The sequence below is a fragment of the Stegodyphus dumicola genome, chromosome 9 (assembly GCF_044657685.1).
Source record: "Stegodyphus dumicola isolate Sdum_Otavi_A_Nest chromosome 9, ASM4465768v1".
NCBI lineage: Eukaryota > Metazoa > Arthropoda > Arachnida > Araneae > Eresidae > Stegodyphus > Stegodyphus dumicola.
The window spans coordinates 177,624,897-177,640,436 of NC_140776.1; the positions used below are offsets into that span (position 1 = coordinate 177,624,897).

The 15,540-nt window shown below is 31.3% G+C and overlaps 1 protein-coding gene across 1 annotated transcript in view; it reads right to left on the reverse strand.

Annotated features, from left to right (window-relative positions):
* LOC118203661 (E3 ubiquitin ligase Rnf121) overlaps positions 1-15,540 on the reverse strand; it is a 74,515-nt gene that overhangs the window by 32,949 nt on the left and 26,026 nt on the right. The window contains exon 5 of the mRNA XM_035375938.2: positions 8,614-8,842. Coding sequence (XP_035231829.1) covers positions 8,614-8,842 — 229 coding nt within the window. The remainder of the gene's footprint in view (positions 1-8,613; positions 8,843-15,540) is intronic.

A 15,540-nucleotide genomic window follows, 5' to 3' on the forward strand; every position in this document is an offset into this window, starting at 1 on the left:
GGTGTGAACATGTTCTTCAAAATTTTCAATAAGCCATGTTGCCCGTACAGATATTCAAATTCATATAAATAGTAACAAATATAAAATGTCAAACTCTGCTGCTGCATCTACATCATTATTGAACAATTTCTTCAAACAGGAGAAAATAGGCAACAAGGAAGAAGAAAAATTAGCTGCAGTGGAAGGAACTTTTGCATACCATATTATTTGCCACAACCATAGCTTTAGGTCTATGGACTATACGTCCAAGCTGCTTCAAGTGGCATTTAAGGAGCCTAAATTTACATGTGTGCGAACCAAGGCCGAAGCAATAATACTAAATGCCTTACACTTGAAGCAATAATACTAAATGCCTTACACTTACTCAGCAACTATTTAAATACTTATCTTGAACAAAATAAATTAAAAGAAAAGGTCTTGATGCCTATAATACGAATTCTAACTCTGAAGGAGCTGATAGACGCGTAGAAAATACTGTTTTTGTTGAACTGAAACGAAACCTTAACCATGGTTTAACTGAAGTCAAATGTGCAATGCATATTATCAATAAAACCATAAGAACATTTGCTGATGGTTTGCCAGTTGATATAGAAATCATTATTTCTAAGATATATACATATATTTTAAATCTTATACTATTAGAGCTGAAACACTAAAAAATTTAAACAACTTCATAAAAACCAATTTTTCAATGATACTAGGGTGGTTAGCATTACTTCTCCCTCCCGAAATGTTTTTACCACTAAAGGCTTATTTTCAATTTCAAGAAAAGTGTCCCAGGCTTATTTCAAAATTCTTTGAAAATCCAGTGGCAGAAGTTTGGGTACATTTTATTAACACTAAAGCTTCAACATTTCATAAAATATCACAACAACTGAAAATCAAACTGCAATTGCATTTGATGTAATTACTTCAGAGGATGATTTTAAAGCTTCAGTATTGAGCAAGATAGAGGATAACTTTGTTCCAATAAATAAATAAATAAATAAAAAACCCACCCTTCAAAAATCTTGAAGTGGAGATGTGCCACAATACGAAGTTTTTGCATTTCGAGAAACTATTGTTTCCTTTTATCAGAACGCTCCTTTGGAAAAATGGATAAAAAAAAGTATTTCAGGAGATGAAAACAGCATGACATAAGAGCAAGATTCATGCACAGAAATGTTAAACCCTGGATCATATTAAATGAAATCCTTTCTTGGAGTCAAGCTGAAAAAGGCTTTCTGTTAATTAACAAAATGATGCCAAATCATAAATTATTTGAAATGATATATATGAGGAATATGTTTACCTTGAACAATATATCACGGAAGAAAAATATTGGAGTGGTCAAAAAATAAGATGTGCCCAGTTCAGAGGTGGATGGAAAAGAGTGCATATTTTAATAAGAACAAGATTCCTTGTTCAAATATTTTAATACTGCCAGAGCTTTTCTTTTATTTTCCTTGCATGCTGTGACTAGGCGAGTATTTATCATTATGAACAGTTTTTGAACTAATGATAAGACACTGCTTAAAATGGACACTCTGAAAGATATGTTGATCACAAACTAAATTTTGATCCCAGACAAAGTATAGGTAATACCAAGCTATAGATATGAAAGAACACTACACAGCTTAAGAATTAACCACCATGAGATCGATAATACTCCAGATATTTGCAATCACAAACTTCCAGAATATAGCCCTTATGTAGATCAACATCATCAACATATTATAACAGGATATTTAGAAACTATAGAAGAAAGAAATTTAAGGCAGTTGATGAATCTTGGCACCAAATGTCGATCCACTTTCAAAGTTAGCAAAAATTTCTGCATTTATTACAATTCGAAAGAGATCTAGAAGCTTTCACTGTATTCTTCAACTACAAAACAAACTTATCTGGAATGGAAAGAAGAAATGCTCAGCGACTTCAGCAAATATAATAAGGAAGATTTAGATATGAAAGTGAAAATTTTAAAGGAACTGTTCACCATTACAAAAATAGACAAAGCCAGTAACAACTTTAGTATTATTTATTTGAAAAGCTTCCTACTACAAGCTGATCAAGAAAGAACTCCATAGCGCAGTTACCTATCATAAAGTTAAAACTACGGCGAATATCCTGTAAAAGCATTTCACGGCCATACATTGGAGACTTAAAATTACTACTAATAAATTTTACAACAGATCTTCTAACCTTTATGCATTGCCTATATTTCACAAAACACCTGTCAAATTTCGATTCATAGCTAACGGGACAAGAAATTACATGAAAGAAACGGTCTACCGTTTCACGAAAATACTTAAAACGGTTCTCTACTTTATTAAAAATGAACAGATGCAAGATCTTAATTTCAAATGGATAATAAATAATAACTTACTGATAATAGAAGCACTTCACACTTTAAAGATTGATAATATCTACTGCTACGATTTTGAGAATTTATACACAGCTCTTCCTTTACAAGAAGTCTTTGACAGTCTGATTACTACCAGATCTATTTCCACAAGTTATTACTGTTATTTCCAAAGAAGAGTGGCAACCGTATTTAAAAAGTATTCTATTTAATTACTACATAACATTTAATAATGCTTTTTTTAAACAAATCAATGGTATCCTAATGGTGACTTGTTCGAGTTCCGCCATCTGTAATATTTACCTTTTCACCAAGGAATTTCATTTCCAACAACAATGATCTCAAGTGCAACATTTATATTACAGATACATAATGATATTATTACATTTTTACAGATACATGGATGATATTATTACATTCAATAACTACAATCAAATAGAATACGATCGCATTTATTCTTCATGTGTGAATCTAAATAAAACTAACTTTCAACAAGAAGATATTAATTACCTACATTTGCACATTAACAATTTTAAAAATATTAAAATCTACGACAAAAGAAGAGATAAAACTCATCCACTGGCACTCCAATATTTTCAAATTAGTAATACTTAATACCTTACAAATTAGTAATACTAATACCATACTCAACTAATTAGAATAAAAAATATTTGCAACAAAGTCAAAATACTTACAAGACGAAATCACTAACTTGGTCAATATTCTCTTAGAAAATAAAACACCTCAATTCAAAATTTCCATAGCTTTAAAGAAAGCTGGTATTAACTACTTTTTTTAAACTTCTCATCTAAAGTGATATGATAATTGTCACTTAAAACTTAATTGGAGGTAATAGTTGGATGACTACGCTAAGAAATTTAATGCACATATGTCCAAGATTTTGTATTTGCCCCCTTTAATTATTTTTACTATTTATATACTCTCTTTCTACTTTTTGTAAATTTATACCGGCAAATCTGGCTGTTACTAAAAGAATGGGGTTTCTAGTTTCCAAGTCGTATTGTACTCCGATTACGTGAAGACATTTATCTTTTATAACATATACCTTTTTCGTTGTCTGAAACTTTGAGGCAGTTATAGTTTTACGCTTTAAAATTTTAGCTCCTTTTAACAGTTTCGTTCTCTGAAACTTTGAGTCGGTTATAGTTTCACGCTTTAAAATTTTAGCTCCTTTTAACAGTTTCTTACGCCGCAAATTTGAGCTGATGATCACCACCTTCTCGATAGTAATAATTTTATAGACTACACCCGACTATTGACACCCCTGCACACAAAATATAACAGTGTCAGACACTTTGAACACATGTTAAAATACTTTGTTTTGATATTGGACAGTTTGAACTTGTCGCATACTTTTCCGAAGAACTACAAAATTTTGGCTTCCCCAGAGCAGTTTGAATTCTACTTTCTTTAACAAGAACATCGTTTAGTTATCTTTAGAATTCAGTAAGAATTTCAGTAAGTTTACGCTTTTCAATTTTTCCAATTATACGAGTAGTTTCAAATAGGTTTTCAGTTTTTAGCTGTTTAAAGCTCAGATTTAACTTTCTTATTTATAAAAATCTCTAAGTACAGTTTTTCGTTTTCTTGATATTAAAAAATTTGTTAGCATAACTGGAGTTCTCTAATTTTTAATTTGCCTAAATGACTATTAGTTTTGCCCTATATTTATGCTTGATTTTGAATTTCAGATTAGCATATATTGGTTTTAGACATTTTTTTTTTTTTTTAAATTTTTGGTGAATTTCAATGCATATAAAGTTTTACGGTTTTTAACAGTCATTTTGGCACTATATTGATTTTAGACCAATTTGTTTTTTGAGTTTTAGTTGAATTTTAATGTACATAATGTAAAGTTCTATGGTTTTTAACTGTCATTTCGGTACTATGTATATTTATGCTTTTTTTTCAAGTGTTTCAAAAATGTATAGGGAAATTTCTGGTACATTTGAGATTCGAGGTTTCATTTTTATATGAATTTTATTTCAAAATTGATAAAATATGTTTATGATTTTTGATCTCAAATGGACGAGGAGAACAAAACATATTAAATGACTTTTAGGAAGCTTTAATTCATTTTCCCCTGAAGAGTTCAGAATTTGAGTTTCAATAAAAGGTGATTAATTTTTTATTCATATAATTTTGTATATTTTCCCTTTTGCATTTTTATTTTTCAAAATTGTTCTACTATGAATTCCCTCTTTAATCCTATTAGTTCAGATATTATGTTATAACTCTTATACATGGTTGCAATTATTATAATACAGAGGAATTGCCTTGCTTTTATTCCAATTTCCTAATTAATTTAGATGCTTTAAATTTATTCTACTTCAATCCTGCAGCTAGAATAGCACATAATGGGTTTAAAAAAAATTTTTATTCGAATTTTTTGCCTATTTATATATATATGTACCGTAATTTCCGGAAGAAAGCGTAAACGATTTTGGAATGATTAGAGAATCAAAGGATATGCCTTTATCCATTTTTTGCACCAATTCCACTTTTTGTTTGATAGACATCAAGACATGCTTTCGCTTTGTAGATCCTTTGGTAGCTCCGGAGTCGGAAATTCTTTTCGACATAATTGAAAGTTCTTACTTTTAAAAAATTGCTCTAACAGTCTGCAAAAAATAATAAGCCGGATCCAATTAGAATATTAAGGAACAACGCAATCTGCAACATTAACTGAAATAGATAATTAGAGCTTAGCTTATGTCATCCGTTATACGTTAAATGAGCATGCGTAAACGTATTATGCGCATGCGTTAACGCATAATATGTTGATGCATGCGCAGAAAGTTTGTAGCTTTGAGGTCCGGATTAAAGAATTTTGACTGTATAAGAATAAAGTTTTTGGTTCAGGAAATCTCGCCTGCCAAAATTGATTCGGTGATGAACTGCCATTTGATCTCAGTTGTAAATGGAAAGCCTGGTACAAAGAAACTGAAGAACTGAACCACCTCAGGATTACTTGTTACTATGAAGGCAAGGTGAAAAGTTCTCGGCCTGACAATGAGACTTTGAGTTTCTGTTAAAAAAAAAATGATTTTATTTTCTACATAATCTCCCTCCACTTCCAATACACTTCATCCAGCATTTCCCCAACATTAGTATTCTTTCGCGTCTGTCTGGAAGTGAGAGTCTGGAAGGTTGTGAAAATATTCATCTACGACCCTCTCAACTTCTGCTTATGGATGCATGGTATAACTGAGAATAGGTTTTAACAATGGAACTTTTCAAACAGTTTTTTTTTTTTTTTTTTGCTTCCAAGAGTAGAGTCACACCTCTGAAATCACTTACACTTTCTAGATTTGAGCTCTTAGGTGCACTTTTGTCCACCAGGTTGAGTTATAAAACCACAAATGTTTAAAATACAAAGTAATCCCCTTTCACTCATAAATAACTTTTTTTTTTTTTTTGGATTTGTGGATCTCCCGAAAGATTTTAACCTTTCATCAAAAACAGAATTTATGAAATTCAAAAACTAACTGAAAGCAGTGATTGGCATTGTTGCTATAGGAAAGACAACCCAGCCTACCTCACATCACGAGGAACTATTGTTGATAACTTAAGAAGCTGCCAACTTTGGTGGCATGGACCACCCTGGCTTTTACAGTGTTGGCCCTTTGGTAATTTAGACATTATTGAAGAAAAAATTTTGGAATATAAGAAAGAAGTTTGCTCATGCTCAACAGAATAAATGTATTGTACAAGAGAAGGATGAATTATCTGATATATATACAGTAATCTTATTTTCATAAGATATTAAAAATAACAGCTTGGATTAAATGCTTCACTTTGAAAATTAGGAAACTTACAAACTTGCCAGATATTCCCACAGCAAAAGAGCTTAAAGACGCAGAAGAGCTCTGGATCTGTAGAATTCAAAGAGTGGTTTAAAATTTGGAAATTTCTGCATTAGAAACTGATAAAAACATATCTAAGAAGTCATCCATATTTTCTTTTTCCCCGTTTTTAGACAATAAAGGAATCTTGCAGCTACGAGGAAGATTACAATTTTCTGATTTCAGCAATGAAGAAAAGCATCCTATCCTTTTGACTCGAAATTAAAAATTTACAGAACTCATTATTGAAAGAAAATATAATAAGTTGATGCATGGTGGAGTTTCAGCAACTTCAACCAACCTTCAAAAAGAATACTGGACATCAAAAGGCTGACAGCTTGTGAAGAAAATCCTTAGAAGCTGTCTTATTTGTAAAAAGTATACAGTAATACCTGTTCAACAGGTGACTGCACAGCTGCCAAAAGGCCGAATAGTTGAAACTCCACCATCTTGTTTTCTGAAATCGACTTTGCTGGTCTGATTTGGGTTAGATCAGAAACCAGAACCAACAAATCGTACATAGTTATTTTTACCTGTGCCGTTACCAAAGCCCTTCATTTAGAGCTGGTCTCCAGTTTGTCAACAGAAAATTTTTTGATGGCTTTTAGATGACCCGTGTCAAGACAAGGACGTTATTGTACAACTTATTCAGATTATGACAAAAACCTTTCAAAAGGTAAATCAACAATGCAAGCATTTTTAAAAAATACTGAAGGATTCCAAATTTCAAGATTTTATTACCTGCAAGAAGATAAGCTGGAAATTTATCCCAGAACACCTGCACGGTGAGAAGGTTTTTACGAATGTTTAGAAAACTTTTAGAACATCTCTGGAAAAGGTGGAAGGAACAATATTTACTCGACTTGTGAACAGCCCACCATTTGGATATTCCCAAATCGATAAAAAATTAAAAGTTGGAGATTTTGTTTTTTTTTGGAAGGGTCTACAAAATCCAAACTCTTATGGGAGCTTAGTGTGGTAGCAGAATTATATAGAGGACAAGATCAACATGCTCATTCTTGTTTAATTAAAACGTCCAAAGGACAAATGAAGAGACCCATACAACTCTCGTAAGCCTTAGAAGTTGTGAACCAACTTAAGAACTATTGACTTTTCCAGCAGTTAATGAGAATAATTTGAACTTATTGATTATTCAGTAATTCCTTTGTTCAACTGATTAATTTTTCTTATTTCATATTTTATTAGACATTCAAAGAGATTCTTCCCTCTTTTTTTTTAAAAAAATTGTAACAGTAAGTAATTGTAAGTATTTTAATTTTATTTAGACTTAATTGTTATTATCCTTAATTGTGTGAACTCTATGAGTTCAGGTGGGGAGTATAGAGAAATGTGTTGTCATACTACGATAGAAACACCCCCACATCAGAATTATACAGAGTTAAGGAGCAGTTAGATGTTAGATTAAAATGCCATATTAAGCCATGATCTCTGATTTGCAGCTTCATAGATGATTAACTGTATACAGTGTATAAATAAATACTTCATCTAGCTTTGAGTTGATTACAGATATAGTGATATTGCTTACAGTAAAATTTGAAGACCAAATTACAATTTGACATTTCACAGATTCGATTTACATCTCCTTTTGTTTCAATTATAAAGCAAGTTAAGACTGGATACTGTTTAATCACACAAATGTTTAACAGAATATTTATTGTTTGAGCTGAGGCTTTCATATAATAATTTCATTATATTTTAAAAACCTGTTAATTTTTTGTGAAGACTAATTATTTATAAACATTTACACAATAAATAAAAAGATTGGTTAGGTTAGGTTATTTAATTACGGCAAAGCCTCAAGGGCTATCTGCCTAAGGGAAGGGATACCTTCGTGGAGGACTTTCTAAGGGAAACTGGCTCATATACATGCTAAACATGGGGAAAACCACGAAAACGCTCATGCAGCCAGCCCGTTCGTGGGATTCGAACCTCAGACTGAACTACCAGTGTTCAGCGACTTTACCGTTCGGCCGCTGGTGGGCTAATAAAAAGAAGTTTCTAATATTAAATAATATGCATATTTACTGCAGAATTTTACTCAGCTTGTATGCTGTCATCCATATAAAAAAGCTATACTCATTTCTTTTCTTTTACCCTACATATATTTTAATGCCAAAGAAAATGAGAGGAAAAGACTAAGAGCGCTTTCAACCTCTCTGGCAATGAACAAATTTTCAATATTTTTCAACTTTTTACTATACTTCAGGAGCAATAACAAAATTACAGTAACAAATAATAGCAATAACAAAATTACAATATGTTAAAACTGGTATCTCAGAATTTCAGATACTATAGAACAAACTGTTTACATTTATGGAATAAGTATTACAATACAAAATTTCAATACATAAAACCCATACAAAAAGAGAATTTATAAATTATTACCCCTATGGTGGCAGCCATCTTGTCTGTGATAATTTCAGATATATCTCTACCTAAGACACCATAGTACAGACCATAGAAAAGACACATAAGGCCGCAATCCATCCATGGTTGGGGTAAGCTTCGGAACATAAGGTTGACTCCAAGAAGTGTTAGGAGTACAATAATATAACCTACAACACCAAGTCCGTAACTTATCATATAGATGAGGTAAAACCATTTATAAACCAACCTATAAATAAATGTTTCAATATTATGCTGGAATTTTATAGCATAATTTTACAATAAAGGAAAAAAATTGAGTAATAATACTTTTTTAGAATGAGCATTAAAAACTGATTACAAAAGATAACATATTATGGCAAAAAAGCGTACACTATCTTACACATACATAAAGTCATGTTTAATTTCCAGAACATAAAAAACAATACGCAGAAAACACAGTTATTAGTAGAATATAAAATGCTTCAGACAAATATCAAAATCTAAGCTAAGCAAACATTAAAAAATATCAGTCATGATGTCTTTAAGTACAAATTTTAAAATCTGTCCAGATAATTAAAATGGTATATATATATATATATTAAGAAGTCAAGGCCCAAAGTCAGAGAGTCATTTTGAAATAAAATCAAGAAAATACCACTTACTCTTTGTCTTAGAAAATTTAGCTCTTTAGGGCCAACCCTTAGCCACTTGGAGCATTAAATTACAATATCAATATCTAGTTTAGCAATTATTTCTTATAAATTTATAATCTTCACACATTAATTCATTCCCAATGATAATTTGTACAGTGTAAGTTCATAACATAAAATATAAATATTAATTCAACTTAACTTCTGAAATTGCTTTGACTATGACAACAGTATGCTATCAGATTTTGTTTTGCTTTAAACAGAACATTTTGGATAATTTTTATCTATTTTTGAATTATATTAAATTTTTCTTTTAAAAAATTAATTCAAAATTCTGAAGTTTTATAGAGTAGGAATTTGTACAATGAAATGTAAATGTAATTTTTTTTACAGCATTTAGTTATAATGGTTGTTTTTCTAAATTTTAGGTTCCTTTCTTCGGTCTCTTGCGAGGGCATTTGTCACTCAAGATGTTTGTTGTTCCGATAATTTGTTAATAAAGTGATGTGTTCATGAAGGGAGATGTCAGTGATCCATGTGTACTGTATCACATATTTGATTTGCTGCTTTTCTCGGAATTAATTACTTTTATAGCCATCCCTCTTGCAACAACGCTTTTCAATTTTTTTTCCAACTGCAATGGATTTCACAACTTGGAATTTGACAACAGATGAACATGCAGCTACTCTGTTTCTTCAAGAACTTCAGAAAGTTTAGTTTGAATAATCACTTCATAAAACTGAAATGCGATCTGAAGCCAAAAGGGCTGTGCAAAATTCTTTCATGCTGGGAAGGCAAAATGTTTCCAAACACAAACATGGTTTAATAGATCATGCATTCCTTTCATTAATTTATATGAGTTCTGCAAACCAAAGCTTGCTTCAAACAAATCACAACACAGTGGCTGATTAAAATATGAGAGAAGTATGCCCCAATTCACTGCCATCTTAACAGGACACCAGCATTATACCTTTGGTCAAGCATATATAATCTCACCAGACTAACTGTGCTCCAATTTTAATATAAAACAGCCTCAGAGACACAGCCAAGGGCCTCCCACCCCTCTTCTATCATTAAAGTACTTTCTAGCCACATTAAGTATTTTAAGTACCCCCAGGTCATATATACAGACTACACACTTAAAAACATTCATGTTTTCTCCAAAATTTGAACCCGGTCCTAGTGATATGGCAGCCAGCATAATTCACCGCTATATCAATCAGGGCAGCCATCTCATCTTAACATTAAAATCAATGCATGTAAAAATTTTGTGGAAATTAATGAATGTTTATTCACAATAATAATAACATAGTCATATGCTTCCCCATAATGGACTTCTGCAGTTTCCATTAAATGAGAGAATATTTCCATGTTGCTGTTGTTGATCAATCCATTTCATTTATACCTATCCAAAAGTATGGGGGAAGAAATAAAACAAAATGCTCCTAAATGTGCGCTTTCATCCACTTTTCATCCACCATCCATACTGTGGGCTGTTACCACGGCAGGATTATTTTTTTTGGCCTTTCAACATGTGTGCTTTCGTCTAATGTGCTTTTATTAGGGAAACCTTAATAATAATAATAATTATCATAATAAAACTCTCACACACATAAGATTGGCACTAAGCTTCAAAAATGGCACAATACTGTTTTGTTCATGACTGAATGTGCAAAAGGTGACTCCCCCACATGGCCATAATGTCACAGCAGACAAACAAATAACCAAGGGTGCTAGGATAACAGAGACAAGTTAGCAATAGTTAACTTTAAGAAACTGCCTTGGCAACAGGTCAGAAGGTTGAAGATGTATGTCAACACATTATTAGGATGCAAACTAAGACTTTATTGGATACACATTTTAAAACTTCACATCTATAAAACAATGTTAATTAAACTGAAAATAAACAGAAGCATAGAGAATGCAACAGAATATATGTCAGAAAAGCAAATGTTTTACAGTAAAAAGGTGAACACAGCAAAGAAGAAACATGAATAGGAACATATTCTGACATTTGAGAAACATTTTTCAGGTTCATGAATATAATTCATTACATTTAAAATATTAGAAAAATTATCCTTGACTATAAAATTATAAAAACTGCAAAAATTGCCAAAATGAAAGAGGCCAAGAGTTTTACCCATCTGCATATATATATAATGCAGCAGATATTCCTTAAAATTTAATTACTTATTCTGTGGAATTTCATCTGACTTTTTATCTTTTGCATGAAGACACAGTATATGGTTTAAACATTAAAGAAGGGAGAATTTATTAACTATTAAAGATCATATACAGGCAGGCGGTCTACAGAGTCGATGCTACAATAGCTTTGAAATTTGGTTGCAGATGAATTAAAGAATTATTTCAACTATCTACTATTTTTTTCATTATTTGTAAAACAGAGAACATCATTGACCAAATAGGCAGATATCTTTGCTCTTGATGAAGAGGCAAGTTTATCAGTTGCCCTCGAAATCAATACAGTCTTGACAAAATCTGCACCAGGAGTTCTCAATCGTTTGATTTAACGCATACCATCTAAACAAAAATTCAAAAACTTTAGTCCCACCACTACATTTTACAATGATTTTTCAAGTTCTGAATAGAAATATTAAAAAAATATATATTTTGTCATTTGCATAACCTATTCGCTACTTACAATTGTATTAAATATGCACACATAGAAAATATTAGATTAAAAATTGGTTACCATTTTATTTATCAAAATTCAAGTCTTAGTACTTTAATTCTAAAATTTAGTAAGAAATTTGGGCCTGTAAACAATCCTGTACATAAACTGCTCTTAATATAAACTATGTTGGACTAAGTGCAGCAACAAGGGTACCCTCTGGCTCTGTAATATTCTTAAAATTAGATGGGATGTCAGTGTGTAACATAAACCTGTTAATAAATTATTGTTACGCTATAAAGGATTCTTTTATGACCCCATTCAAAATGATCCCCCTTACAGGTCTGTTTAAGAGAGATCATTTTCTTTATGTCTGGTCTTATTTCATTTAGTGTTAACCATGAATTAGGATCCACTTTTAATTTTGTTCTGTATTTATTTTTCATATATCTCATGGAAGAAAATCCTTGTTCACACAAATAGATTATGAAAAAAGGAAATAATAAAAAAAAATTTAATAGCTTTATTTGAAATTCCTTTAAATTCTTTTTTTTTTTTTTTTTTTGGTTCACCAAAACTTAACAAGTTCTTTTTCTTCATGAGATAAAATTTCAGGTGCATTTGAACAAATTGGATTTCTAATCCAATTTTCTTTTTCATAATCCTTAGTTAAAAGTAAAGGAGTAAAAGTTTGCCTCTGGATAACTACTTTACATCAGAATGTAACATCATGCTCACAGCCCATCTCTGGCATAAAATCGTAAATATTCTTAATTTTAAAGCTCGGCTTTTAATAAAATTAATATTTTTCACAGCTTGATTCAAAACAATTTTCAGATTTTCAGGGATTGTTTTGGCTACTAAAGCTTCACGATGAATGGAGCAGTCACTAAATACAGTTTCAGGTGTGATTTTCTTTACTTGAGAAATAACACCATATTGTTTTTCCTATTAAAGCTCGAGCTCCATCACTGCATACGGCAATGCACCAGAGCTTAAACTGTGCCAGAACCCAGCTCCAGTACTTCTTAGTTTTTAGGGATAAATCATAATTCTAGCCAGAGCACAGCAGAGCTCTAAATAAGAAAGCTCTGGCAATTCTTTTATGTAACTGAACAACAAATTTAGCAGGAATTTGATACCAAAAATTTTATTTTTAATAATAAAATTATATAAAAAATATTCTAACTTCTGAATGTATGCCTTTCTTTCCTTGGCAAACAAACCCTTAGAAGGAAGTCGAGCCTTTTAAGGAACAGAAAATCCTCCACTCGTAGGGCAAAGGTTTATTTACCAGAAAATACAATGAATTTTTGACAGGAGGTAAATTTTTCATTCCACTGATAATGTCTTCCGGTGGAAAAGAGCGCCTGCAGATTTTTTTGGAAAAGCTGTAACCAAGGACGGGGATTAAAATCGTCACTTGTTCCTTTTTTTCTCAGTTAACCCTTGGATTCAGAGAAAATTTGCTCCTTTATCATATTCTGTTTGATAGCTAGTATTGTACTGACAGGAGAGAGTGGTCATAAAATATTGGACTCTTCCCCTTTGCTTACATACCTATATATTATTCGTTAAAATTTTCTCTATATATTGTTTATAGCATTCTTGTTAGTCTCCTTAGCGGTACTTTAAACATTTTAACGTTTTTTATTGATGTGCTGGTAAAAGAATGGTTTTTATTTCTATCATTTTTTGAAATAGTACATTATATTCAGAGTTAAGTTCAATCGGGCACCGGTTGAGCTATTTCTTAGTTTTTGTTACTTTATTTTAACGATTTACCTTTTGTTTAATAACTTATTTTTATTTATCTCTTTGCTTTCTATTAAATTTTAATTATTTATTTTTTAATCCTGCTAGAAATCATGAACATCTAAGATTTAATTCATTTTGAATTTATTCTCAAAGGCTGCACTGCACTGTTAGTAAGAAACTCTATAAACATCACATGATGTCTAAATGCTGTACTGGAACAGAAAATATCAAAGTACAAAGGATATTTCCAACATTCTAGGAATTTAGGTATAATTTTCTTTATTTCTACCAATTTTCATCAAAATTAATTCAATCAATTTCAGCAATATGCAGTTTAACTAGCATAATCTCTATTTAAATAAATACAATCCCAATGAAAAATTAATCTTTTTAAGATGTCTTCTAAGAGCTTTTCAGTGCCTTCTCAATCCACCTATTTATGACATAAATAGGTGGATTGAGATAAAGAGGATTAAATTAAAATCATCTGTACATAATGAGGAACATTTGTTGGTGTGTTAAATGCTATTGACATGAATCTACAATTTTATTCTGATTTTAACGAATTGCACATTTGACTTTCAAGAGGAAAATTAATACATAATTTTGAAAAACCAACACACCGGGTCCACATTCAGGGTGTTTATATTAGAATGTTGCACACACAGCACCCGCCTTGCTGATAACTAGCTATTTTACGTCCGTGTTCCTGTTATTGTCTTCCTGCTATCAAGTCATAAATAATAAACAAGACATTTCTAATTTTTTTATACATAAATATAAATATTAGTATTTCCACAAAGTTTCAATTTTGATATCACATCATCCGCTTTAGGTTTACATCATCATTGTTGCATTCCCACTATCAGTTCTGAATAAAACCGTTAGATGGTGCTGCATTTCTTTACTCTTTAAACTAGAATTTAAGTGCACACTAAATAAGTGTTTTGAAAGTATTTTAAAAACCATGGACAAATTGGCAAAGTGGATGATTAATTTTCTGAAAGTTGATTCTCAAAAACGACACAAAGGATAACTAAGCAAAATTCAACTCTTCAAAGAATTGATCTATGGATAGAGATATTGATTTATAATTACATAATAAGCTTGTCCAACAATTTTTCCCTTTTCCATCCATTCATTCAGTAATGGATCAGAGCAAGCTGTGCAATGCCTGAAAGAACACAGGATCATTAAATAACAGACCCCATGTCATATTACATAGCATCAACCTGCCAAAGCTATGCAGGAACACAAGGTTCACTGTAGAGAAACTATTGCTGAACATAATAGATGCCAACCTCATCACAAAGCATGCTGCAGTTGAAGATGTGCTCATCGCTGAGATTTTGTTACTTCCAGGAGATTTAAATACAGCCTTAGATTCCAAGTAATTGCAGTACAGCATTTGGCTTGCATTTGCTACAATTATCAACAAGGCACAGGGACAATAACTTTGTATAGCAGGCATGAATTTGAAAGAACTGTGTTACTTGGAAACATTATATTTTTCTCATGGATTGCTAAAGAGACGGCACACCGGATAATTTGTTTATTTATATGGAAAAAGGAAAAATGTTGTCCACACTCAAACTTTGGGATAAAAGGTACAAAATAAATAAATAAAATGTATGTTCAAACATGTGAATAAAATATAAGGAAACTACAGCAATTTCAAGTATAATAATGAAAAAAATTTTTTGAAAGTTTTCAAATTCTATATTACGCCCAAAGGGGCTTTTTTTTTTTTAATGTTTTGTGCGTTTTTATTTATTAAATATTATGTTCTTCACAATTAAAACCTTAAAATTCAATTCAATAGCAACATAAAAAAATGTTTATAAGAGCATGTCTTTTATAATTTCCGATACACAGTCTTGTGCGCTGGAGATAAAAATGCTTTTT